Source organism: Pongo abelii, chromosome 7, assembly GCF_028885655.2.
Source record: "Pongo abelii isolate AG06213 chromosome 7, NHGRI_mPonAbe1-v2.0_pri, whole genome shotgun sequence".
NCBI classification, from domain to species: Eukaryota; Metazoa; Chordata; class Mammalia; order Primates; family Hominidae; genus Pongo; species Pongo abelii.
In genome coordinates, this window is record NC_071992.2 from 1,680,557 (window position 1) to 1,707,915 (window position 27,359).

A 27,359-nucleotide genomic window follows, 5' to 3' on the forward strand; every position below is an offset into this window, starting at 1 on the left:
GACAAGATCATAGAAGTGAAATGACCTTGTAAACAGTAAAGTCCTAAGCAAATATAATGGTCCTTGTTGAGTCTTTTCCGCATTCATAATTGATGTTTGTCTGACGCTGACCGCTGCGCCAGAACCCCCCAGGCTGCTGTTGGCTCTTGGGCAGTTTTAAGTAGGTTTAAAATTCTCACGCTGACAGACGTGGTGTACTTTAAAGATGAATTAAAATGGATACTTTAGAAGTAACTCAGCTGTGCTTACTGCTAGACGATTCCTTAAAATAATGCCCCTGCCTTTCCCATGATGCCAGGGCTTGAATTTCTTTTTTTGCGAAGTGCAGTGGTGAGTCGCAATTCATTTCCCATGGACATGTTGTCAGTGTGAGATTTTCAGCGACACTGCCCGAAGGTGATGAGATGAGAATGCATTTTGGTTCAAATAGCTCCCAAGTACCCTTTGGTCAGCCCTGTGAACATTAAGATTCTAAACCTCCTCTGTAGGGATGGAGATTTTTACATTCAAAGAGGAGGAATCGGAATTTTGGTAAGAACTCATGGGCATTTCTGTTTTTCTAAATTGGAGGCACAGTCTAATTCACGGAACACAACCCATCTTTCCTCTTACTGTGTCTGAATTGTTCTTCCTCCTTTCCCTTTCTGTATGGACTGGATGTCGTCATGGAGGGCAGAGTGCTCTGGTGTAAGAGGGAACTGGAGAGCTTGGGTGCAGACGGGCTCCCAGCCAGTCAGGTGCTCAGTCCAATGCATAGCACCCAGCATTTTGGTTATTCCTACCCACAGTTTGTTGGTTTTTTTTTTTTTTTGGTTTTTTTTTTGTTTTGAGACAGAGTCTTGCTCTGTCACCCAGGCTGGAGTGCTGTGGCTCGATCTCAGCTCACTGCAAGCTCTGCCTCCCGGGTTCACGCCATTCTCCTGCGGTCAGCCTCCCTAGTAGCTGGGACTACAGGCACCCGCCACCACACCCAGCTAATTTTTTATATATTTTTAGTAGAGATGGGGTTTCACCGTGTTAGCCAGGATGGTCTCAATCTCCTGACCTTGTGATCTGCGCGCCTTGGCCTCCCAAAGTGCTGGGATTATAGGCGTGAGCCACCGCGCCCAGCCCACACTTTGATTTTTAACAGCAATATCTTGAAGAAAAGCAAAATACGATGATCACTAAGTGAGCATAATGGTTGATTCTGGAGGGTGGGATTTCCTGGGGCTGTGGGGATGCTGGCGATGTCACAGCCTTGGCCTTGGTGGCAGCTACACAGATGTTGACGCAGGCCGTTTCCACTAGACTGTACATATGTGTTTTGTGTTTCTTCAGGTATATGTTCTATTTATGATAAAAGAAGAAAATAATCTGTATAAGTCATAGTTTTTTTTCTGTTCAATTTCTGTACACTTGATAAATATTTTAGTCATGGAGTATAATGGTATGATTTAATTCTATTGAAGTAGTTACAGTATACCCATAAAAGAGTAAAGAAGGAATTTAAGAGTTAACTCTTATGAAGCGGCCAGAGAATATCTCTATCCACATAGGAGACTTTTCCTGGTAATCGAGCACCTTTGCTCAAGAGTCATCAGTGAGCACCGAGCTGCTTCCTTTTAAGCCTTTACGGAAAACCTCGGAGCTTCCGGAAGATCCGTCCCTGTGCGGCTCTTCCCTGCACTCTCTCTCATCCACTTCGAGGCCTCTTTATGGCAGCGAGTGGGGACTCTGTAAGAAAGTCAGAAGCACAATTACTATTGTGAGAAAGTCTGAAGAGTTACAATTCAGCAATAGAAAGTTTCTCACTTGAATATCTGAGGGACGAACATTACCATAACGTGTTCATGTAATTATTCGTAAAACAAGGATCTTTTGGTCTTTTCAGCCCCTCTCATGACAGCCGAGTGATGAGCAGCCAGAGGTACTTGCTAAAGTGGAGCGTTCCACTGGGACACGTGGACGCCATCGAGTATGGCAGCAGCCCAGGCACCGGCGAGCACAGCAGGCACCTTGCCGTTCACCCGCCGGAGAGCCTGGCCGTGGTTGCTAACGCGAAACCAAGTAAGTGACGCTTTCTCTCATGTTCGTGCCATGGGGCCAGCGTAAGCTCCGACATCAGCAGGCTCAGGGTTTAACACGGTAAATCCGACGCTTTCTCTCACGTTCGTGCTAGCTGCGGGGCCAGTGTAAGCTCCAACATCAGCAGGCTCAGGGTTTAACATGGCAAGTCTGCAGAGGTGATCCAGTCTCTAGAATCTGTATGCTGTCTGACTAACATGGCCAAGTCAGCTGCTCATCTCTGACTCGTCCCACGTGCTGCTGGGGCTCCTTCAGGTTCGGGCCGTGCACCTGGCCAGTCAGAAGTGGATACCATCTTCCCGGTCCAGTGAGCTCAGTTTTGCGTTTCCAGTTAACCAGATCAAGACTTCAGTGCTGGTCTCTTGAGTGTGTGGAGCTGGCCTGCAGGAAGTCGTGGAGCTTGGGGCGGTGGTGGTTCCAGCTCGGCTCTTTGCTCACCTGCTCGCACTGCCGGGCAGCATTGTGATGTCTTTACTCAGTTTCCCCATGGAGGCAGTGCTCGTCCACGAACTTCCCAAGGTTAAATGAGAGGTGTCAGAATGCTTTGGAAATGTCTTAGCATTGCACACAATTTATGATTATTATTACCTAACATTGTTCAGACCGCAGATTTTAATCTTAGTGTAAAAATCATTACCTTCTCTTCATTATTAAAAAAATCCAAAGAACGACTGGCTAAGTTTTATTCACTTTTTGGGCTCTACCCCTGAATTGTAGAACAATTTAAAAAACACGATGCATGGGAACTTTCAGTTAACCTTTCATAGGTTAAATACGCATGAATTTTTCAGATTATTTTGTTTCTGACATGTTCAGAAGCAAGGAAACCACTTGAGAACTTTTAACCTTTTCTGGTTGAATTTCCATGTTCACCTGGATTTGCAGAACATGATGTAAGGAGTATTAGGTCTAATTCGCTTTGGGATCGCTTTTATTTTTCTCATTCCCCTGATGTTAATAGTTATTCCGTTTGGTAATCTGCCTAGTAGGCTAATTCGTCAAGCATATTATTACAATTTATAATCTCTTAAATTTCTGACTCTTAAATCCTCCTTCTATTTAAAGTGGTATGCGTCTGTATCAAACCCTCTCCACAAATAACTGAAGTACCAAAACCCAGATTTCCCAAAAGAGCTGTTCCGGGGGGTGGTATGGAGAGCGAGAGGGAGGAGCAGGGGGAGAGGGGACGTGGGGACAGAGAAATGATTTCCAAATTGACATGATTCATTAACATTTTATTCAAGAGCAAATTGGATGCCTTGTTAAAGGTTTTTAAAAATCCTTTTAAATTATTTGGAAACATTGATTGGCAATCAAATTTATGTTGTGGTTTTGTGAACAAAAATACCTTTATGTATTTTATAATACTAGCAATCTTAGAATTTATTCATAATTAAGATGGCCTTATTGTATTTAAATAGCTAAAGGTGACTTTGATCCATAAAATAGTATGTATTCCATGCAATATTATATTTTCTTATTCATCTTTTTATTTATGATTTATGCTGAGCTAACTTAGAATCAGTTAGCAATGTGAAAAAAGCATAAAGCAGGGTGATTCAATCCATTTTTAAAATACTATATGGAGGAAATAACCTGGAGTGAGTTTATCATTGCATTTGTACCCTGGATTTAACTATGAGCTTCCCATCAGCCACAGCAAGAGGAGAAACAATGAGTATGGACAAGTTCTCATTGTCTATTAAAAAGAAATATGCCACATTGGAGAGTAAATCTTTTTCTTTATTCTGAATTCAAGGAGATCTTTGGTGTTACATCTCCAGTTAAGGGGACTTTGGAACACACTTGAAAACATATATGATTGTGTTTTGCATACTTGCATTGATTTTTTTTTTATCACGTCTCTATGGAAAAGCACCTAGTTAACCTCAGTGAAACCAGTTTTCCATGGGACATCTTTTTGCCCGATGCCTTAAACAGAGAGCTTAAATGATAAACTTGTTTTGCCATCAATAGTGTTTTGTTCTTCTAGATTAAAAAAAAAAACTTTTAAAACAAATTATTTAAAATGTGCTAATTCTGTATGTGTCTGAAGATAGAACTCAAGTCAGAATTCTCTGGGGCTTTTTTCCGGCGTCAGGTAAGAGCATGGTGCTGTCTTGCATTTATGGAGAAGGTATAAGTGGGCACTGTGCTTTCTGCTGGGACTGGCAGGGGTTCTATCCCAACACGTCTGGATTCGTCCAGGGTAGACAGACAGTCTCTTGTTAGCATTGATCGTGAGTGAGTCTATGTTGTATCAAATCCATCATGTTGATCCCATGAGTGCCACACTGCAGCCGGTGAATGACGTCCCTTCACTCTGCTCATCTCAGCTCGCTCCTTACCGTTTATGCTGACAAAACCCAGGTACATCCATGAACCACATCTCCATGGGGCTGCCTCTAATGCCTCCCTCAGAGTTTTCATAGAATGGCTTCAAATTCACTCTCAGTGTTTCTGTTTCTTCCGGTTCTCTTGCGTTTGTCACTTCTAAATTATATCGAGAAGCTAAGTCAGAAATTCTCGTTCTCAGTTGATGGTCATAGGACTTCTGCTGCTTGAATGACTGTTCTAAAATTCAGTGTTGGAAACGTTGGTGTGTTACTTGATATTGACAGAGTGTAGGCAGCACTGCCCAACAACCTCTGCTTGCAGAGTGGGCAGCATGGTAACCACCCGAGACCAGTGAGTAGCTGCAGCAGGGAGCCCCCTGTCCCTGCAAAAGCGCCGTGTGGATTGTGTGTTTGCCATGTGGTGTTAGACTCAGCAGGAAGCTCGCTGTCCCCGCAAAAGCACCATGTGGATTGTGCGTTTGCCCTGCGGTATTAGACTCAGCAGGAACCTTGCCGTCCCTGCAAAGGCGCTGTGTGGATTGTGCATTTGCTGTGTGGTGTTAGACTCAGTAGGAAGCTCGCCGTCCCTGCAAAAGTGCTGTGTGGATTGTGCATTTGCTGTGTGGTGTTAGACTCAGTAGGGAGTTCGCCGTTCCTGCAAAAGTGCTGTGTGGATCATGTGGGTTGAGTGTTTGCCGTGCGGTGTTAGACTCAGTAGGGAGCTCCCCATCCCTGCAAAAGCACCGTGTGGATTGTGGGTTTGCTCTGCAGTGTTCAACTCAGCAGACAGCTCCCGTCCCTGCAAAGGCGCCATGTGTATTGTGCTTTGCTGTGCAGTGTTCCACTTAGCAGAGAGCTCGCCGTCCCCGCAAAAGCGCTGTGTGGATTGTGAGTTTACTCTGCGGTGTTAGACTCAGCAGGGAGCTCCCTGTCCCTGCAAAAGCGCCATGTGGATCGCGGGTTTGCTCTGTGGTGTTCGACACCCGGAGTTATGATGTGACACTTTCCTCTCTTGCAGAGGCTGCAAGCTGGTGACCATGGGTCCCCTGGTCCATGGATTGGTTTAAGCTCCCAAACTCCCTGATGCTATTTTGAAAAATGTCATGTCCCCTATGGATCCATGGATTGGTTTAAGCTCCCAAACTCCCTGATGCTATTTTGAAAAATATTGTGTAGTTTTCTGGGGTGATTTTAAAGGTTTTGCCAGCCTCCCCGATTGGGACTGGTGGCGGGGAGGAGGAAGATCGAGCGTGAGCCGTCGGTTGCTCTGGCCTGGTGCAGCATCTTTGTTGGTGCACTCCACCCAGCCGCTGTTCCTTCTCACTTTGCGCTCCATCCTGTCTGGTAGGTGGATTTATGAGAAAGTAATGTTCGCTGTTGCCATTCTGTGGGAGGGGGGGTTTCTTCATGCAGTATCTTTATAACCTCAATTCATTTTCAACGAACGGACTGTCAAGCGCTCCTAGTTCTCGAGGTCTTGTGCTAAGTAGGAGTTGTGGGGGTGGGTGGGGAGGTGTCGCATAGTCCCACTGTTGGGAGCCTTTAGAACGGGAGGAGAGGTGAGATCAGTTGCTCTAGCCGGGCTCTGGCCTTCAAGGGTGTTTCAGAAGAATGGCCACTGGAGAGCTGTTACCGCCCATCCTTCCCAGGGAGAAGTTCTTCGTGTGTGTGTGTGTGTGTGTGCGCGCGTACTTTTATTCAACTGGTCTCAAGTCAGTGTATAGGTGAAGTTCTTAAAATGTTTAGAGAAATGTGAGTACAACTTGAATCTACTTTAAAGGAAACACTCCTTCAGATGTGCAAATATTCATCATTTACTTTTGTAAAAATCAGTCACATTACTTTGTAGTTAGTTATTTAATTCTTAAAAATGAATGAAGGTAAAAAGCATCTCTGTTCTTTGCTGTAAGGTCAGCTTTTAACGGAACAGGATTGGCCTCTGATCCTTCTGGCTTTGGTTGTTATTGGACCAGCATCTACCTGGTCCAATACCAGCGTCCCGTCCCTGCACTGGCAGCTTGCCTAGAAGGGGCGCCGCAGCTTCCAGAAGGCCGCTGCCTCCCTCTGTGTTCTCAGAACTTTGCAGCAAGAGGTAAAGTCCACTCAGACCGCCCTGCTCTGGCCCATTCCGCTTTCTGTCCCGGAAGCGTGTCCTGAGTGCCAGGAGTGCTTCTGTACTGTTGGGCTGGATATGGCGGTTGGTACAGGAGGATTTGTAACAAGACACAGTTATGAACAGGTAGCTGGAGGAGCTGCCAGCAAGCTTGTACTGTGATGAGGGTAGGAGACAGCTCCTGAAAGCTCAGGGTCCCTGCTGAGCATAGAGAGGGGAACTTCCAGGCAAACGCGGAAAGGGTCGTGGGTGAGGTCAGTGTTCAGGGAGCTCCCAGAAAACATAGTACCTCCCCTACAAAATTCACACAGTTTTAAAAAACAGCAAAACACTACTAGCAAAGAACCAGCAACAAGGAGGGAGGAAGGCAGGCATGACTTACAGTCTTTAAATAGAAGTGAGCCTGGCCGAAGGAAGCTTGAACAGCTGAATATACACCTGACTGATCCTCCTGAAGTAGAAGGCAGCAAGAGAAGCGGAGCTGTATTTTTAAGACGTGAAACGGTTCCTCATGAGGCTCCCCTGAGCTGCATCCTCCAGGCATGTGTGACCAAGTGGCTGTTCCGTGGAGTCAGGGAGAGGTCTGAGCGGCACGTCCAGCCACAGCCCCGAGGGTTCTGAACACAGTGACCGGTGTGGGACCCCAGGAGTGACGGGTTAGCCCCGATTTCTCTCCCTGGCCCCTGCCCGACGCACTGCATGGCCTCGCCTGTGGGCAGGGACAGTGCCTGGTCTCCAACATGTCCTTTCCAGAGTCAGGTACTTCTGGGCAGGAAGGGTCACCGTTCTTGCTCCTTACACCTGTAAGAGTGAACTTCATTTTGAAGATGAGAGGACAGGTGCAGCGGAAGCCCACCATGGCAAAGCTGTCGTGTTTTGAAATACACAGCAGTCGAAATGAAGGAAACAGAACAAAATGCCTCTGTGCTCCATTGCTGTGGGAAGGGCCGCTTCTGCGTCATCTGAACGTTGTACGTAAAACAGCACGTGTGTGCATGTGGGAGATGAGGCCAGGACTCGGCACTGTTTTTCCTGTATGGCGTGTGGATTTGCAGGTCTTTCCCAGGAATCAGAAGTGTCATTATAACCCTTGAATGAGTACTGAGAGCAAACACACCACTTGGCCAAAGGTAGCAGGGAGGTTGGCTTTCCACACTGAATACCGTGGACAGTCCGGAAACAGTCTTCAGTAGCTTTCCTGCAATGCAACACAGAGGTCGGTGTGCCTGTGGAATGTGACACCAACAGATGAGTCCCTCACTGGGGGAGCGGATGCAGCTGCTCGTTATTGTGGAGCCGCTGACCTCCTGCCACCACTGTCTGTGTCCTGTGCCCCTGCATGCTCATGCAGTGTGTTCAACGCAGATGAACGGCCTCCCTTCCTACAGACAACATCTGTATGCTGAGAAAGGCCTTCAAACATACATAGGGATTAAAACCACAAAGAGCTCTCAGGGAGGATGGGCGCCGACTCCGGATGGAAGGCAGAGTGAAAACAGGGTAGGCGTGCCATAGCTTTTCAGGGATTTTTGATGAAAATGGCATCTGAATTGAATGGAGCAAAACAGTCACATCACAGATTCTGGGCAGTGGGTAAAAATGTGTCCATGAGTTATTCTCTCTACTTTTCTACATTTAAAGAGTATTTCATACTTTCACAAAATGAGAGCCCATTAAGGAAGCCCAGAGCCAGCCTGGGACTTGGGTCCCTGTTAGAATGGCTGTTCCAAGCCCATCCCCAGGCCCAGCCTCTGTCTGGGGGAGGAAACAGGGGCAGCATGGCAGATGGACAGAAAGTGGGAAAGGGTCTTCCAGCATCACACATGCTTTTAGGACAGTCCCACAGTGGTGGTGATGCCACATGTGTGGCTCTGTTCTCCATGCAGATGGCTGCTGCCTTCTCCGTCACTGTGTCTGTTTATATCCCCCGTTACCTCAGGGACAAACACTGGTGTGAATTTACTGGGTATTCAGTAACACACTCTTCAAACTCTCTGTCTTTAGGAGCTCAACAGGAGGCAGGTGAGAAGTGGTTCCATGCAAAGAGGGATGCCCATATTTTCTAAATATAACATGCACACTAGTCTACATGATCTGCTGATGCCAAAATACTCATTCCTAACGGCCTGTATAGCTGACCTGTGAACTTAGACACCAATGCATCCCTGGAGCTATGACTGTCAGTCAAGTTGACATTCCAGAAACCTTCTATTCAGGGTCACGGGCCTGTCCAGGACCTGACAGCCAGCCTCTCAGGAAAGTGATCATAGCTCCTCAGCCATGGGGATGGGCCAGATGAGTGCCATGCCTGTGTGTCACATGTCAGTCATTCCCATAAGTCTCGTGGAGAAGACTCCGTCAGGAAAGTGCAGCCAGCACGTGTCCCTAAGTGCGGACGGCCAGCCACGGAAAGGTGCTTACGCAGGAGGGCCTGTGGATGGGGTCCTGTCTCTGTGCCCTAAGTGCAGACAGTCAGCCACGGAAAGGTGCACACGCAGGAGGGCCTGTGGACAGGGTCCTATCTCTGTCCTAAGTGCAGACGGCCAGCCATGGAAAGGTGCACACGCAGGAGGGCCTGTGGACGGGGTCCTCTCTCTGTGTCCTAAGTGCAGATGGCCAGCCACGGAAAGGTGCTTACGCAGGAGGGCCTGTGGATGGGGTCCTGTCTCTGTGCCCTAAGTGCAGACAGTCAGCCACGGAAAGCTGCGCACGCAGGAGGGCCTGTGGACAGGGTCCTATCTCTGTCCTAAGTGCAGACGGCCAGCCATGGAAAGGTGCGCACGCAGGAGGGCCTGTGGACGGGGTCCTCTCTCTGTGTCCTAAGTGCAGATGGCCAGCCACGGAAAGGTGCGCACGCAGGAGGGCCTGTGGACAGGGTCCTATCTCTGTCCTAAGTGCAGACGGCCAGCCATGGAAAGGTGCGCACACAGGAGGGCCTGTGGACGGGGTCCTATCTCTGTGTCGTAAGTGCAGACGGCCAGCCACGGAAAGCTGCGCACGCAGGAGGGCCTGTGGACGGGGTCCTCTCTCTGTGTCCTAAGTGCAGACGGCCAGCCACGGAAAGCTGCGCACGCAGGAGGGCCTGTGGACGGGGTCCTCTCTCTGTGTCCTAAGTGCAGACGTCCAGCCACGGAAAGCTGCGCACGCAGGAGGGCCTGTGGACGGGGTCCTCTCTCTGTGTCCTAAGTGCAGACAGCCAGCCACGGAAAGGTGCGCACGCAGGAGGGCCTGTGGACGGGGTCCTGTCTCTGTGTCCTAAGTGCAGACGGCCAGCCACGGAAAGGTGCGCACGCAGGAGGGCCTGTGGACGGGGTCCTCTCTCTGTGTCCTAAGTGCAGACGTCCAGCCACGGAAAGCTGCGCACGCAGGAGGGCCTGTGGACGGGGTCCTCTCTCTGTGTCCTAAGTGCAGACAGCCAGCCACGGAAAGGTGCGCACACAGGAGGGCCTGTGGACGGGGTCCTCTCTCTGTGTCCTAAGTGCAGACGGCCAGCCACGGAAAGGTGCGCACGCAGGAGGGCCTGTGGACGGGGTCCTGTCTCTGTGTCCTAAGTGCAGACAGCCAGCCACGGAAAGGTGTGCACGCAGGAGGGCCTGTGGACGGGGTCCTGTCTCTGTGTCCTAAGTGCAGACGGCCAGCCATGGAAAGGTGCGCACGCAGGAGGGCCTGTGGACGGGGTCCTGTCTCTGTGGGAATCACACACATGTGTCCTAGTACACATGGACACATATGAGTTAGATGTTGAGCAAATTAATATTATATTCTGGGTTTTTAAACCCCATGAAGCTATAGGGATGGTTTTACTTCTTGATTAAAGATCTGGAATTTGAGACATGACATGTATCTTCGTGACAGTGTGATGTTCACATTATAAAATGCTTGGGTTTTGTTAAAACTCTAAAAGCCATACTGGATTTTAGTCACAGGGGAAGGTTCTTATTGTTCTTCTCTGTTCAGTGCTGTGGTTTCAGCTTTGCACCTGGGAGTCTCCTAGGCCTTGCATTGGGAGGAGCTGCCATAACGTGTCCAGAACCACATAGGATTTATTTTGCCTGAGTATAGCTGGGATCACTACTGGTTCATAACCAAGATTTTTCTATACTTTCATGTTAGAAAACTACTTGCTTATAGAGAAATTCAATTTGTGCCTCTTATCAGACTAGGGACTTATACATGATGCTATTTAAAAATTACCCTCTTTCTCCTTGGAATTAATTCTTGTTCTCTGTTGAAAACACTAAAACGTTTAAAGATGGTAAGAATGACCTGTAATTCTTGTATCTGGCGACTGTATTAACACGTGAGTGATTTCTCTCCAGCCTTTTTCTCACACCATTGTCCATATACCACAGTTGCTCTATGTGATCCTGTATAGGGAATTTTCATTTAACATTATAGGATGACCATTTTCTCAGTCATTAAAAATTCTGAATCGAAGTCATTTAAACTGACTGCAGGACATTTCTTCGTGATTGAACCTGAGTTTATTGCATACTGCAAGCTTCTTCAGTTACTGGACCACTACGAACAGTGACATGGAGACATCCTCACACATTAGTCTGATAATTTCCTTAGAAGTGGAATTTTCAGGTCAAAGAGTAGAACATTTGTATACTCTTTTAGACTCTTGATGCATTTTTGCAAGTTGCTTTCCAGGAAGTTTTCCCCAGTTTCCATTTCTACTGGCTATGTCTGACTTTGATTACACAATGAAACTTTTGTGATTTGATTTGTGAAAAACAGTTTTGTAAATTTGCCTTAATTTAAGTTAAAAATTTTTAATGGCTTTTTTTTTGAGATAGGGTTCTTGCCCAGGCTGGAGGGCAATGGCCATTTAGAGGCACAGTCGTAGCTCACTACAACCTCAAACTACTGGGCTCAAGTGATCCTCCTGCCTCAGCCTCCTGAGTAGTTGGGACTACAAGTGCACGCCATCTCACCTGATTTAATTTGGCTGTTTTAATTTGCTTTCCTTTGATTACTAGTGAGAATGAGCATCTCCACATATATTAGCCATCTGTATCTTTTCTGGGAATTGTTTACTTTATCATTGGGGTTTTAGAATATTATCATTTTTAATGTATATGTAGTCTTTATGGAAAATAATTGCCTATTTTTACATGGCTTCACATATTATTTACGTCTATACTTTTATAGAAGTCTAAAGCTTTTAATTTCTCAGTTGTCAAATTTGCTCCCTTTTTTGGGGTAATTTCTTCGGCTCATATTCTTAGACACTCTTTTGACACACCTGGGGCTCCAGCCTGCCCCCTGCGTTTTAGGTGTGGGGACCATTTATCCTGCTCTGCTCATTGAAGTAAGGAGCTGCTTCTAGAGAGCTTGTTCTGGAAGGGTGGCCGGAGAGAACAAGATCCCTCTGTTGGGAGTTTTGCGGTTGCAACTGGGAAAGTTCCCCCATTCCCGCGGCCTCTGCCCTGCAGGACGGGCCTTACAGCGACTCTTGTCTCTCTCCTTTTTTTTTTTTTTCTGACATGGAGTCTTACTCTGTTGCCCAGGCTGGAGTGCAGTGTCGCCATCTCGGCTTACTGCAGCCTTTGCCTCCTGGGTTCAATCGATTCTCCTGCCTCAGCCTGCCGAGCAGCTGGAATTACAGGCGTGCAACACCAAGCCCGGCTAATGTTTGTAGTTTTAGTAGAGACGGGGTTTCACCATGTTGGCCAGGCTCGTCTCAAACTCCTGACCTCAAGTGATCCACCCACCTCGGCCTGCCAAAGTGCTGGGATTACAGGCATGAGCCACCATGCCCGGCCGACTCTTCATCTCTCTTTAGCACCCTGTTCTGATCAGATCTTCCTCTGTCACAGCCACACTGTGCACAGACACTCTGTAGACATCACAAATGGGAACATTATTTCCAGCTGCAAGGGAAATTAGGCTTTTGGTCAACTTTGTTCCAGGAGGAAAGGGGCGGTTCCATGTTAAGTCCGTTTCCTTTGGCAGCACCAGCCTTGCCTATTGAGAACCATGGGAAGCTCCCTGCAGGAGGCAGGTAAGGTCCTGGGGAGGGCAGGGCCCCCAGGAACGGAGTCCGGAGGCAGAGGGAGAGGTGACGTGCCGCACTAGGGGGTGTGGTCCGCAGAGACCCCTGCCACAGCTCTGAGGAGGAGAACACCAGAAAGAAAAGCACATAGGAGTTTTACAGGGCTAAGGAGCTAAGGAGGTGTAGGGTTCTTCAGACCCCATGAAGGTTGATGGGCAGCTGCAGAGGATACTGGTGGGGGCTGAGGCTGCCCACAGTCAGCCCATTGGCGTGTAGGGGTAGTGCCCATTCCTCCTTAGTCTCACCTCCTCCCCAGTGCCTGGAGATGCCTTCCGGCTCTGACGTCTCAGTCTCACACCATGGAGAGGCTTGAAGATGCTGTGAGGGTGCCCTTGAGCCCAGGCGTGGAGGTTCTCAGGGACCGAGCACACCCCCAGGGGCTTTTCCAGCCGTCCTTGCTATTGATCTGGCCACACAAACCGTTCCTTGTTTGCCACACAAATTCCGTTTCACTGACAGACCCTGAATTTTCAAACAGATTGCAGGGATTTCCATGGAAACGAGAAGTGTCCGTGAGAAAGACTCGGGAAGTGCTTTTGCGGAAGTGCAGCAATTGTGTGTCACTGCAGCGACGAAGAGCTTCGCTCACAGAACTGGAAACTCCAGAAACTGTCAGCTAGAGGGCTGGAAGTCAACTCTCAGAAAAATTCTGATTTGAGGGGGTTTCTTTCTTTTTCTTTTCTTTTCTTTTTTTTGAGATGGAGTCTCCCTCTGTTGCCCAGGCTGGAGTGCAATGGCGTGATCTTGGCTCACTGCAACCTCCACCTCCTGGGTTCAGGTGATTCTCCTGCCTCAGCCTCTGTGAGTAGCTGGAACTACTCAGAGTGTGTACCACCACGCCTGGCTAATTTTTTTTTTTTTTTTTTTGTATTTTTTGTAGGGATGAGGTTTCACCATGTTGGCCAGGCTGGTCTCGAACTCTTGACCTCAGGTGATCCGCCTACCTTGTCCTCCCAAAGTGCTGGGATTACAGGCGTGAGCCACCGCGCCTGAACTGCAGGGGTTTCTTTAATCAATTTTGGCCAGAAAATCAACATGAAACAATTACTTCTGAAACTGAGAATCACATTTGAAAAGCACTGGCCGCACTGTGTGGTTTCTTGTAATTCTTGGGATGTGAGTGCAGACGCTTTCTTTGGCAGCGCACATTGTCCCCATTCATGAGGAAGGCTCAGGTTGCTCTGTGGTGTCATCTGTGCCCTGACAGTGCCCTGTTACGAACTGTCTGATGATCCGGCAGACATAAAACATCAGCACATTTCCATGCTCCGTAAGGTCGAGGAACTCCTCCTCATCTCAGTACAGAAGGTTCTTTAATACACTAGGGAAAGAGTATTCTCCCTTCCCATGATAGGTTCACATTGGTGGCAGTGTGTGTGTGTGTGTGTTATTTTAAAAATGTTTATGTTTTTAGTTGACAAATAATCATATACACGTATGGTTTAAAACATGATGTTTTGAAATATGTATACATTGTCGGATGGCTGAATCAAGTTAACTAGCTTATGCCTTACTTCACACACTTGCCATTTGTTCATGGTGAGAACCTTAAAGTCTACTCTTAGTGATTTTCAAGTATACAATACCTTATTAACTACATTAGACGTCTTGAACCTGTTCCTCCCAGTGAACTGAAATCTGTGCACCTGTGAATCCCTGTGACCTATCCCACATGTTCTGTGGGTGATAGAGCTGCCTCTGTGGGTGATGGAGCTGTTCTGTGGGTGATAGAGCTGTTATGTGGATGATGGAGCTGCTTTGTGGGTGATGGAGCTATTCTGTAAAGTGACGGAGCTGTTCTGTGAGTGATGGAGTTGTTCTGTGAGTGATAGAGCTGTTCCTTGGGTGATGGAGCTGTTCTGTGGGTGATGGAGTTGTTCTGTGGGTGATGGAGCTGTTCTGTGGGTGATGGAGGTGTTGTGTGGATGTGGAGCTGTTCTGTGGGTGATGGAGCTGTTCCGTAGAGTGATAGAGCTGTTCTGGGGGTGATGGAGCTGTTCCTTGGGTGATGGAGCTCTTCCGTGGGTGATGGAGCTGTTCCATGGGTGATGGAGCTGTTCCCTGGGTGATGGAGCTGTTCCGTAGGTGATGGAGCTGTTCCGTGGGTGATGGAGCTGTTCTCTGGGTGATGGAGCTGTTCTCTGTGTGATGGAACTGTTCCGTGGATGATGGAGCTGTTCCATGGGTGATGGAGCTGTTCCGTGGGTGATGGAGCTGTTCTGTCGAGTGATGGAGCTGTTCTGTGGGTGATGGAGCTATTCTGTGGGTGATAAACTGTTCTGTCGAGTGATGGAGCTGTTCTATGGGTGATGAGCTGTTCTGTGGGTGATAAACTGTTCTGTCGAGTGATGGAGCTGTTCTGTGGGTGATGAGCTGTTTTGTGGGTGATGGAGCTGTTCTGTCAGTGATGGAGCTGTTCTGTGGGTGATAAACTGTTCTGTCCAGTGATGGAGCTGTTCTGTGGGTCATGAGCTGTTTTGTGGGTGATGGAGCTGTTGTGGGTGATGGAGCTGTTCTGTCAGTGATGGAGCTGTTCTGTGGATGATGGAGCTGTTCTGTGGGTGATGGAGCTGTTCTGTGGGTGATAAACTGTTCTGTCAAGTGATGGAGCTGTTCTATGGGTGATGAGCTGTTCTGACAGTGATGGAGCTGTTCTATGGGTGATGAGCTGTTTTGTGGGTGATGGAGCTGTTCTGTCGAGTGATGGAGCTGTTCTGTGGGTGATGGAGCTGTTCTGTCGAGTGATGGAGCTGTTCTGTGGGTGATGAGCTGTGCTGTCAGTGATGGAGGTGTTCTGTGGATGATGGAGCTGTTCTATGGGTGATGGAGCTGTTCTGTGGGTGATGGAGCTGTTCTGTGGGTGATGAGCTGTTCTGTCAGTGATGGAGCTGTTCTGTGGATGATGGAGCTGTTCTATGGATGATGGAGCTGTTCTGTGGGTGATGGAGCTGTTCTGTGTGCCCTGGAGTTCTCCCTCAGGCTTACTGCAGAGATGTTTATATGCATCTATACGTGCGTGAAAATATATAGAGCTGCACACCAAAAATAGAAGGGTCAATTTGATTGGATGATAATTGTGAAGATCATATTTTAAAAGAAGTCAACTAATTAATAAAGTTAATATTGCACTTAAAATTTTATTTACTCATTTATTTATTAATTTTGATACAAGGCCTTGTTTGGATGCCCAGGCTGGAGTGCAGTGGCACAATTATAGCTCACTGCAGTCTTGACTTCCTTGGCTCGAGCGATCTTCCTACCTCAGCCTCCCAAGTATTTGGGACTACAGGCACGCACCACAATGCCTGGCTAATTTTTTTTTTTAACTCTATGTTTTTGATGTTTTAAACTGTATTGCCCAGGCTGGTCTTGAATTCTTGGCCTTTAGCAGTCCTCTCACCTTGGCCTCCCAAAGTGCTGAGATTATAGGCATGAGTAACCACACCCAGCCTATACTTGTATTACAAGGTTGTGTTTATAGAGTTTATCATCAAAGTTCACGAATGAAAGCAAATATGTGTGTTATGAAACATTTTAAATTATAAGCATTCTGTAAGGATAAATAAAGTTGCTATGTGTAACTACTAGATCACTTTGCTCTTTTTTTTTTTTTTTTTTTAATGGAGTTTAGCTCTTGTTGCCCAGGCTGGAGTGCAATGGCATGATCTTGGCTCACCACAACCTCCGCCTTCCAGCTTCAAGCAATTCTCCTGCCTCAGCCTCCCGAGTAGGTGGGATTACAGCATGCGCCATCATGTCCAGCTAATTTTGTATTTTTAGTAGAGACAGGGTTTCTCCATGTTGATCAGGCTGGCCTCGAACTCTCGACCTCAGGTGATCCTCCTGCCTTGGTCTCCCAAAGCACTGGGATTACAGGAGCGAGCCACTGTGCCTGGCTGCTCCCTTTTTTACGAAACTTCATGATACTTCAAATGCAGTTAGTAATTGAATTTGTCTAGGTAGTTGATACAAATCAGGCCTACCATGTGCATAAATACCACGTAATCATGTCTTCAACATAAAGTGCCTGCAAAATTATAAATGGTTATGCTACTCCTCAGTTATATAGTAAATATTTTTAGATACCTATATCTGAAATCTTTTTATTGGAAATATGTAAGTTCTTTCAGTTTTGACATATATATGTATTATATGTGTTATATACACTAAAGAACAAGCTGCATAATTTGTGGGACGTAGCATAGAAGGAAAATGCAGAGTCCTTTCCTCAAAATTATTAAGAATTTCAGGATGTCCAGGCCGGGCACAGTGGCTCACGCCTATAATCCCAGCACTTGGGAGACCGAGGCGGGTGGATTACCTGAGGTCAGGAGTTCGAGACCAGCCTTGCCAACATGGTGAAACCTCTACTAAACCTCTACTAAAAATACAAAAATTAGCTGGGCATGGTGGCAGGTACCTGTAGTCCCAGCTACTTGGGAGGCTGAGGCAGGATAATCGCTTGAACCTGGGAGGCAGAGGTTGCAGTGAGCTGAGATCGTGCCATCGCACTGCAGCCTGGGGGACAAGAGCGAGACTTCGTCTCACAAAAAAAAAGAAAAAAGGAAAAAAAAGAATTTCAGGATGTCCACATCAGAGCCTGAGACCAAGTTCTGGGCCCTGTAAGCTCAGGTCCATGCGATTCTACAGACCCGTGGCCGGGAAGCCTGTCCTGCTCAAACACAAGGCACTTTACTCAACTTAAATGAATTTCTTCTCCTTGGGTTTGAATTTTGGCTCCTTCTCTTACTGGTTGTTTGACCTTAGACAATTTATTTCTATGAAAAGTGGAAAAGAAGGAGTGTATTACTGCATATTGCTTAAAGTACAGACACTCAGGCTAATTCTGAGATCAAATCCTTCTCATCTGTCATCAGTCAGATGGGGAGATGGGGGAATCTGTCCTCTGTGCCTGTGGGCCCGTCGTGGGACTTAGTGAGGAAGTATTTGAACATTACTTCCTGTAGTACACAGGAAGCCCTCTGTGAGGGGTAGAGCAATTCTCACTTGGGCAAACAGACCCCGGGACACGCGTCATTCCTCTAACCCAAGTCATCGAAGACAAACCATTTCTATTCCCTTAAAAAAAAAAAAAAAACTTTAGGAAAGATCATTGGGGAACTCATTTTGATGGTAGATGACCCCAGTTATTGGAAATGTGGTTCAGATTAAATGTCATTTCTAAGTGCCTCTAGTAGCTGTTATGTCAACAGTGTTTAAAAAATACAAAAGGGACAAAACATGAATCAAACTCAAATTGTGAGACATTCTGTAACTCACCAGCATCCTCCAAAAATGTCAGGGTCACAAAAGAGGAAGATTGAGAAACTCCCCAGACTGGAGGAGATTTCATGGACGTGACCACTGAACGCAGTGCGAGTCCCTGGGCTGGATCTGGGACTAGCAAATGACATTCATGTGAAAGCGGTGAGGTTTGAAGACGGTCTGTAGATCAGTCAGGAGTGACGTGTCAATGTGGTGTCCTGGATTTGACGGTCATGCTACGCTTGCGTCAGATGTTATCCTCTGGGGAAGCCAGGCCTGGGCATTCAGGAGGCAACTCTTTGCAACTTTTCCATCTAAAATTATTTCTAAATAAATGTTAGAAAAGGAAAAACCACTAAATGCTTGAAAATGTCCACTTTTTAAAAGTTCTAGATTCACCCCTCAACCTAAAAATTATTTAACTAGTAGTGTTTTCTTCCCTCAAGTATTGGAGTAAATATGGCTTTACCTTTGTATTCTTTTTTTTTTTTCTTTTTGCTTATTTTGTAGACAAAGTTTACATGGGGCCAGGACAACTCTATCAAGATTTACAAAACTTGTTGCATGACTTAAATGTAATTGGCCAAATCACTCAGCTGATAGGAAACCTTAAAGGAAACTATCAGGTAACAATTGAAGCAATTGGATTTAAGATTCTGCCTTTACTTATAAGTCATTGTAAGTATGTGATTATATCTCCAGGGTCTATCAGAAGTGAAAATTCATTTTGACTTTAAAAATTAATCTGAATGTACATTTTCTCTTATGTTAGATAAGGTGAGACTATTTAATGGTAACTTTTCTTCATTTTGCAAATAGGCTTGAATATCAGTTCTATCTTAGAAATGTCTCAGCTCCCCCTCTGGTGTGATCTGACTCCCAAAGCTTTCTTTTTCATAATCCAATAGTTTCGTTTGGTCTGAATTTCTCATATTAAAATTTTTGTTTTTTTATCTTCCTTGGGATGGCCCTACTTTTTAAACACTTTTGAAATATGCGTATTTATTTCCTTTGTAGAACTTAAACCAGTCAGTAGCCCATGACTGGACATCAGGTTTACAAAGGCTTATTTTGAAGAAAGAAGATGAAATCAGAGCTGCGGACTGCTGCAGAATTCAGTTACAGCTTCCCGGGAAGCAGGACAAGTTAGTAGTAGCTTTAAAACGAAACCTTCTTGGCCAATGCTGGGGAAAAAATGGTTCTTTGTCATGACATGTATGTTTTTTGGTTTGCTGATTCTATCAGACAGGCAAAATGTGTAATTTAGCCTCACAGGATGGAGCACGTTTTATAAAATGAATGCTTGTCTGTTGTTTCTGGCAGATCTGGGCGACCGACGTTCTTTACAGCTGTGTTCAATACGTTCACCCCTGCCATCAAGGAGTCCTGGGTCAACAGCTTACAGATGGCCAAGCTCGCCCTGGGTAAGTCCTGGCTGACTGAGGCTGAATGAGGCATGCAGTGTGATGATGAATTCCTGCCCACAAGGGTGAGGTCAGGGTTGAGAAGGAAACTCAGCAGTAGATCTATCCATTGACCTGAAGGAGTGTTTCTAAACAGGAAAATTCACCCTGGCACCGGCGATTTTTTAGATGTTCATATTAAAATGAAGGGATTGCATATTAAAATGGAGGGGTTTCATATTAAAATGGAGGGGTTAAAATGGATGGTGTTTCTGGTACCAGAACATGAGTATCAGTTGAGGCAGCTGAACACAGAGGAAGCCCGTGGAGCCTGGCCGTGAGCCAGGTGCTCAAGGCGGGCGGCGGGCGGCGGGCGGCGGGCGGCGGCCTCCAAATGGCAGGGGGATCATTGTTCCTCTTGGCCCTTCTGCTCACCCCTCACTGAGAAGCAAAACACAGTGTTGGGCTGGGGGGTTACTAAAGATCCTCCCAGCACCAAAGATCAACCCTGCGGTTTTACTGTAGATGGATGTGACTTTATGATTTCCTAGTTCCTATGTCTCTTCAGCCTTGATTATTTTTTGCTCTGTGTGTGTGTGTAATGTACTTATACACATGCTTACAGACCTGTTACCCAGAACACACTGGGATGTCGTGTGTGTAAAATTTTCCTTCTGCTGTAGATAATCTGAAATGTTAACGGAGTATAAAATACAGAAGAGAAATGTGGAGCGTGGGTAACGCCTCTCTCTCTCTTGCTGAATAATTTGGTCGTTTGTCAGGTCAGGTTCAGAGTAACTTAGCAAACAAGGAACTGGCCACTCTAAAGAGAATGAGCTGAACGTGCAGATAAGCCCCCTTTCGTCTTCAGATCAGCTACATGTTCTTTAATGCTCAGGCTGACAGTTTGCTTTGGTAGTGAAATATTTCTCCATTTCATTGTACTTTTGTTTATCCCATAGCATTATACCATGTTTTAAAGTTTCTCAGTACATCTCTGGTATTTGAATCTAAACATTTCTTTTGCTTTGGAAAAACTGGAGAAAGATAAAGGGAAGTGGACCTATGTGGTTTATACAGCGAAGTTTCGCAGGCTTTGGGTCCAGTGTATTCAGGAGGCGCAAACAGGAAGAGGTCCCTGCCACTTAGATGGGACCAGGCTGCCTCCTAAAATAATGCCACGAATATACAGCCTATGCTGTAAGAAGAGATTGTGCTGTTTTCCACAAGTAAAACATGGCGTTGTCTGGCCCTATACAAACAGAATGCCAGAAACTTCCCCTGCTGTGACCTGTGGAGCTGCAGGTCTTTGCATGTGAGTTAACTGCATTCTTGCTCATTTCTCTCTGAATATAATTGCAGAAGAGGAGAACCACATGGGCTGGTTCTGTGTAGAAGACGATGGGAATCACATTAAAAAGGAGAAGCATCCTCTCCTTGTCGGACACATGCCCGTGATGGTGGCCAAGCAGCAGGAGTTCAAGGTGAAGGGAGGCAGGGTCTGCTGCCCGGGGTGGGGCGCACCTCGCAGCTCTGACTGGGCCACTTGGGAGATAATTCTTAAGGAGTGTGGTCAGAACATGGTCTTCCCAGGTTCACCACAGTGACTGCTTCTCTGGAGGTCATTTATTTGGAAATAAGACTGTTGTTGTTTGAAACCTAAAAAAACACTCAGCCATTGTCTCCGAAGCCCAGTCCTGGGCCAGGACCCTCGGGTATTGCAGCAGTGCCACAGCATCTGAGGCCTTGTTAGTTAAACAGGGGACACGTGTTTCACATTTGTAGCTCTGTTTTGCCTTTGCTTGGCGAGCAGTCTGTTTCCACAGTGGATCGTAACTCCAGGTCTCCTGTCTGCTTGAGGCACCGTGCCCGCTCTTTGCCTTGGCGGACTCCATCTCCAGGGTGGCGTCTTATTAATGTTCCCAGTGTTGCTGACTCAGGCATCACAGGCCAGGGCCTTCAGTGACGCTGACGATGTCTCATTCTTTAAGAAATAAAGATGTTTCTTCTCACCCTGGTCTCTGGCCAGGGTTTCCCAGCAGCTCCCCTGACCCCTCCTGTTGAGAGTTGCAGGCGGTACACAGGACTCCTCTGGGAGAGGCTGGGGTGGGACAGGGAAGGGGAGATGCACAGGCCATCACAGGCTGTACTTGATGCCTGCAGGGCCAGCCCTCCCATCTGAAGCGCCCGAGATGCTGGATTTCAGCATGCTGATGGGATCTGAAGAGTAAGATACCAAAGGTTGAATCTACTTAGGTGTTCGCTTCTAAAAAGCTAACTTCTGAGAGTTGTACTTTTAAACTTTTATCCTCCCTATTTTAATCTTTGATAGGTAATGAACCTGTAATTTCTGTGGTTATGCATTGGAAGTAAGTCATCCATTTAAGACGTTATGTAGTCTAGGAGCCTCTTAGCTCTGTTTTATATGTGAATGTTTGATTTTATTCCATTTTAGATTGAATGTGCTGCTTATAATCCTGAACCTTACCTAAATAATGAAAGCCAGCCAGATTCATTTTCCACGGCACATGGTTTCCTGTGGGTAAGTTGTGTTTATTTGGTTTTGGTGCAAGTTCACAGAGAATCAACATTCATGGTTAGTGTGATGAGAGACTGAGATGTGAATTGCTCAGTAGAGAGTTGGCGGTGGCGTATCCCAGAGCGTACTTAGAAACATGAAAACTTCTTTGAAAGGGAGCTGATCACTTTTGGAAAAGATTTAGAGTTCTTAGGAATGCAAATATTTGTTTCTTTTCCTTTTCATCTAAAACATTTACCAGATAAAGTTCAGTCCAAAGACAACTAACTAATAAGAGAACAATTTTAATATGTTTTTCCATTTTGATGTCAACATTGCATGGATTTTTTTTCTTGTTCCAAGACTGGCTGTTTCCAGTGGAAACTTAGCAGTTAAAATTAATTCGTTCCAAATGAAATATCGCAACTGAAATTAGGCTGGAATTGCAGTAGACGCTCCTGGTTCCTGCAAACCAGAGGACATTCTTGGAGCTGTGTGGTCCCAGGCTCTCCCCTCTCTGGTTTCCTGTGTTCCCTCCCTGCAGCCTCAGACTCGCCCTCCAGGTCTCCACTGTGCTTTTCCAAACTCTCATCCTTTCCTACCAGGCATCCTGTGCAGCACGCCACTGCCTCTCACTTCTCACAGCCACAGCTCCTGCTTGGTCAGTGTTCCTAGTTGAGTGTCAGAAATTGAACAACCCAATTAGCTGGTATTTCATTTGTACCAACCTATGAATGGAGGAGTAGCCTTAATTCCCTTGGGGGCTTCCACTTCTAAGAGAACTGTTTTCCGTCCAGGTAGGCAGACCTGTCATCGCTGAAGCTTCATCCCCTGGCCTGGTCATAGCCCCCAGGCCCTGTAGGCAGGACAGGGGCTTGGCAGATTGGCATCCTTCCTACAAAAGCATGAAAGTAGGATGTCTGTATGGAGCGTCAACAAATACAAGAATAAGGAGAGTTTAACAACATTCTCAAAGTTGGTGAAAAACAAAAAGAATCAATGAAAACATCACCCTAAACCAGCTAGTGCTTTCTGTTTACAGGGATCAGGCCCTTTCTCACTTAAAAAAAAAAAACACACAAATAAATTTAAGTTTAATTGGGAAACTATGCTATGTGTTCTCGTTGTAGAGATTCAGACACACAGGAAGTTCATGTACACTGTTGCAGCAATGCTACTTTAGAAATTCCACGGCAGGCGTGGTGGCTCACGCCTGAAATCCCAGCACTTTGGGAGGCCTAGGCGGGTGGATCATGAGGTCAGGAGTTTGAGACCAGCCTGGCCAAACATAGTGAAACCCTGTCTGTACTTTCACATAGTGAAACCCCATCTCTACTAAAAATGCAAAAATTAGCCAGATGTGGTGGCACGAGCCTGTAGTCCCAGTTTCTCAGGAGGCTGAGGCAGGAGAATCGCTTGAACCCTGGAGGCAGAGGTTGCAGTGAGCCAAGATCATGCCATTGCACTCCAGCCTGGGTGGCAGAGTGAGACTATCTCAAAAAAAAAAAAAAAAAAGAAAAGAAAAAAGAAAAAAAAAAGAAATTCCACAGCATACCACATGTTGAATTCCAATGATCTACTTGGGATGCATTCTTATTGATGTTTTTCACATTTGAAAGGTTTGTTTTCTTAGCCAAGGTCATTAAATATTAGTGTTATTAAAATTGATAATAATCTGCTTCTTAGGATTTTAAATTGAGGATGGATGGGCCCTTACCTTCATATTACGATGAGTACGTGATTTTTAAAGTATAGAAATGTGACTTTGTAAAAATGAAAGTTACGCTCTTGCTTTAAAATTTTTTGAAGACTGAATTAAATATGTTGAAAAGAAAAAGGGGCTCTGTGAGCAATTAAGCATTTTTTAAAATTTTTCTAAGTGTGTTGATTCTCACATGAAAATTGAAGCTTGTCGTGGCCATTAAGTGTCAGGTTCCAGCGTATTATGGAAGCCCCCACATGCTCGTTTTCTTCTTTCCTCCTAATTCTCTGATTCAGATCGGAAGTTGCACCCATCAAATGGGTCAGATTGCCATCATCTCGTTTCAAAATTCCACCCCCAAAGTCATCGAGTGCTTCAACGTGGAATCTCGCATCCTGTGCATGCTATACATTCCCGTTGAGGAGAAGCGCAGAGAGCCTGGGGCACCCCCGGACCCCGAGACCCCGGCTGTGAGAGCTTCTGATGTCCCCACGATCTGTGTAGGGACGGAGGAGGGAAGGTAGGGCATGCTCACTGAGTTATAGAGAATCAGCCTGCTCTGCCCGTGGAGGGCGTGGTGGGGAGCCTGTCCTGGAAAGAGTCCTTGACTTTGACTCAGGAGTAACCCGTGCAGGAATTAGGGGATACCAGGGAAAATTTTTAGAGTCATTGCACTTTGAAATAACTAGTGAATTGGGCCCATGGAAATTATTCCAGGAAACTCTTAAAGAGAAGTGGTATTTCTTTAAAGGGGAAAGTTTGGCTGTTTGCCACTGAAATGTCTCATTTATATTAATGGTTTTTAAAAGCACATCCCCCCTTATATTTTGGAATAAAACAGCCATATTCTATGTCATGATCATACTGAATTGCTGACACCATTTAAAGGAAAGTTAAAATGATTTTCCTGATGTGAAGTTCCAAGATATACAGGAAGAACTAATTTTTTTTATATATCCCAGAATTTCCCTTTTAAAAATAAAGAAATCAAGGTGGTTGCAAATTTTTTAAAAGTACAGGCAAGTGTCCCTAGGAATGGAGAAGGAAGGGCAAGAGGGAAGAGTTGAAATGTTTTGTGTTTATGTTAATAGGCACCCTCGTTCTTCTCACAACGAGCAAATATATGTATTCGCTTGTCTTTTTCTCTTAAAGCATTTCCATTTATAAAAGCAGTCAAGGCTCCAAGAAAGTGAGACTTCAGCACTTTTTCACTCCTGAGAAGTCCACAGTCATGAGCCTGGCTTGCACGTCTCAGAGCCTGTACGCTGGCCTGGTCAACGGCGCGGTGGCCAGCTACGCCAGGGCCCCAGGTGAGGCGGGTCTCACGGCCTCCTGGCCAGTCCTCGGGGTTCACTCGGGGGACCGTGCATCCGGTTTAGCCTCCCCTCCCCTTCCCGGGCCTCCCACCTCCCGCACCCCCCACCCCCCCCCCGCCTCCCGTGCCTCCCGCCCCTGTGCCTCCGCCCCTGCATTCGTCACCCTTGCCCAAGGCCTGCGTGCCTTGCTTCTTCCCCAAAAGGTGTTTGTTGAATATACAGACATCTTTCAGAAGTCAGTCTCCCCGTCTCCTCCCACCCTCCCACCTCTCTCGGCCTGCCTGTTTCTCCCCCTCGGATAGGGGCACCAGGCCATGCAGTGCCCTCCTTCAGCATGTCCTGCGCTGACCAGCTGAGCAGCCTGCCCGCCCGCCCGGCGGGGCCTCCTGGACCTGGGCCAGCCCTCTTTGCCCCGGTGCTGTGCCCTCGGTCCCTGCTGTTCTCTTGGCCACAGGGCTAAGGACACCATTGTGTTCTGCTGGGTGCCTTAGACGAGGCCCTCCCTGGCCCATCCCGCCTGGTCCCCGCAGCCGCCGGGGGCAGGCTGCTGTGTGTCTGTTCTCTCTCCAGCCCCTGCCGCGTTGGTGGCAGCTGTGCTTTGCAGGCTCTTCCTGTGGATCTGGCCGCCGCTGCTTGTGGGAGCTCTGGGTACGGGGCTTTCCTTCCAGCTTCCTTGGTGCTGGCTGAGGCTGCTCTCCTGGCCCCTCACTCAGCCTTGAGTGCAGGGGTGCCGAGCCCCAGCTGGATCCCAGCCAGTCTCGGTGCTGCAATCCTGGAGTGGAACACGCAGGGATTCCCTCACCGAAAGCGGCCCTGCGCCACCCTCCCCCCGGGAGCGACCCCTGGGCGGCTCCTGTCATCTTCCCCAGGCCATCCACCACTTGTTCTTGTGCTCCGAGACCATGTCCCAGCTCACTCCCGCATCATCACCACCCTGGTCCAAACCGCCCAGCTCCCGCCTGGATGGCAGCGTAGCCTCGCCTTCATTCTTGCGCTTTTACTGATTCATTCTCCAAATATTTGTTATTGAGCTTTTTAAACTGTAAATAAGGTTTTTACCCCCCCCCCCACCTCCCCCGCTGAAAATTGTCTGGTGAGTCCCCAGTGTACTTAGAATAGAATTCCAGTCCTCCAGTCCTTGTTCCTTGCTCACAAGGCATTCTGCCCTCCAACCACCCCCGTTCTCTCTGCTCTGAGCATTTGGCCCCTTGCTGCTATTGGAGTTCCTCCCTCCTTAGAAATCTGCGCCAGCCCCTCCCAGAGCCTGGGGTGTTATTTGCCCTCGGACTTTGACACCTCCTCCTTGGGGAGGCTCTCTAGACCTGCTCCACGGAGACGGCCCCTCCTTCTGTGTGGTTCCGGCCTGGCCCGTGTGCGCACCTGCGCCAAGAAGGCCCGGTCTTCTTTCTCACTACGGTAGGTGGAGTAAGCACAGGAGCCGCTCCTGTCTCGTCCCTCAGCCATCTGGACTCTGACCCTGCTGATCCCTGGCCGATCCCTGGCTCCTTGGCGGGCCCCTGGTTGCCTCCCTCTTAGCCGGTGGGTGCCCCGGCCTGGCTTCCGGTCTGCATCCCCTCTTGGCCTCATGATTTCAGTTCTCCATGGACGGTTGTGTGTCTTCGGGGCTGGGCTCTCCCATTCCAGTCCTGCTTTGTCATTCATCTGTTGTCATAACCTCTGCCAGCCTCCTTGGCCGGCTTTCCCGTCCTGTCTCTGCTCCACGGTAGGCGGAGGCCCCTCCGCATGTGCGCTAAGAGCCGCCTTCCTGCTGCTGCCTGTGTGCCTACCACTCTGCGCTCAACTCTTTCATGAAGCTTCGTGGAGGAATGTGTGTTGATAGGACTTTTTCATATCATCTGGATTTTTTTTTCTGTTTTTCTAATTTCTATTACATAAAATGTATTTTATGCTTATGTCCCCCTTTTTTCCCCGGGTTTACTAGCGAGCATCTCTCCAGCCTCTTACTTGGCTGCATGGCTGTCCTGTCCACTGTGGAGCCCTGTGCTGGGCTGTGTTTTCGCCTCGTCAGACGCGTTGCATGATCTGTAACTGAGATCTGCTGAACACGTCTCTTCGCATCTTCCTCACGGAGAGCTGGCCGGCGTACCGTGTGGGAGCGTGCGCGGCGGCCTGCGCAGAAGCTCATCGCCTGCCACTTCGTTCTTGGTGGTGGGCGACGTGGCTGGCTGGAGGCCTCGGCCCGGGCAGAGGGAGAGGGAGGCTGCTTCCCAACCCCTCACTGTTGCCAGGGCTCTGACCTTTCAAGGGATTTAAAAATCTGAAATTCTGTGGGCAATTTCCAGAATATTAAGTGTTAGTTCAAAACATCATTAACGTGTGCCTGGGTCCGGCTGCGATGTGGGCAGCCTGCTGAGGGCTCTGGCCTGGGGGCACATACACAGGGAGAAGTCATCCCAAGAAAGACAAGCCCACACTGCAGAATGACCCACCCAGGTGCTCGGAGAACAAAGTTCAGTTGTTGGAAGTTAAAGCTTAACCAAGCGAAACGTCTCAAGTAGGCCATCCTGTCATTGATCTTTGAGTTCTTGTTTCAAAGGAATGGTGCTATTCGTAGGAC

The 27,359-nt window shown here is 47.4% G+C and overlaps 1 protein-coding gene across 4 annotated transcripts in view; it reads left to right on the forward strand.

The window, feature by feature from the left end:
• Nucleotides 1-27,359, forward strand: part of ARHGEF10 (Rho guanine nucleotide exchange factor 10) — a 142,263-nt gene that overhangs the window by 87,574 nt on the left and 27,330 nt on the right. For all 4 annotated transcript variants that reach the window (XM_002818763.4, XM_024251597.3, XM_024251598.3 and 1 more), the window contains 8 exons: nucleotides 1,874-2,049; nucleotides 18,353-18,468; nucleotides 18,860-18,987; nucleotides 19,166-19,266; nucleotides 20,608-20,729; nucleotides 21,701-21,787; nucleotides 23,762-23,985; nucleotides 24,618-24,775. In XM_002818763.4, the coding sequence (XP_002818809.4) occupies nucleotides 1,874-2,049; nucleotides 18,353-18,468; nucleotides 18,860-18,987; nucleotides 19,166-19,266; nucleotides 20,608-20,729; nucleotides 21,701-21,787; nucleotides 23,762-23,985; nucleotides 24,618-24,775 (1,112 nt within the window). The remainder of the gene's footprint in view (nucleotides 1-1,873; nucleotides 2,050-18,352; nucleotides 18,469-18,859; nucleotides 18,988-19,165; nucleotides 19,267-20,607; nucleotides 20,730-21,700; nucleotides 21,788-23,761; nucleotides 23,986-24,617; nucleotides 24,776-27,359) is intronic.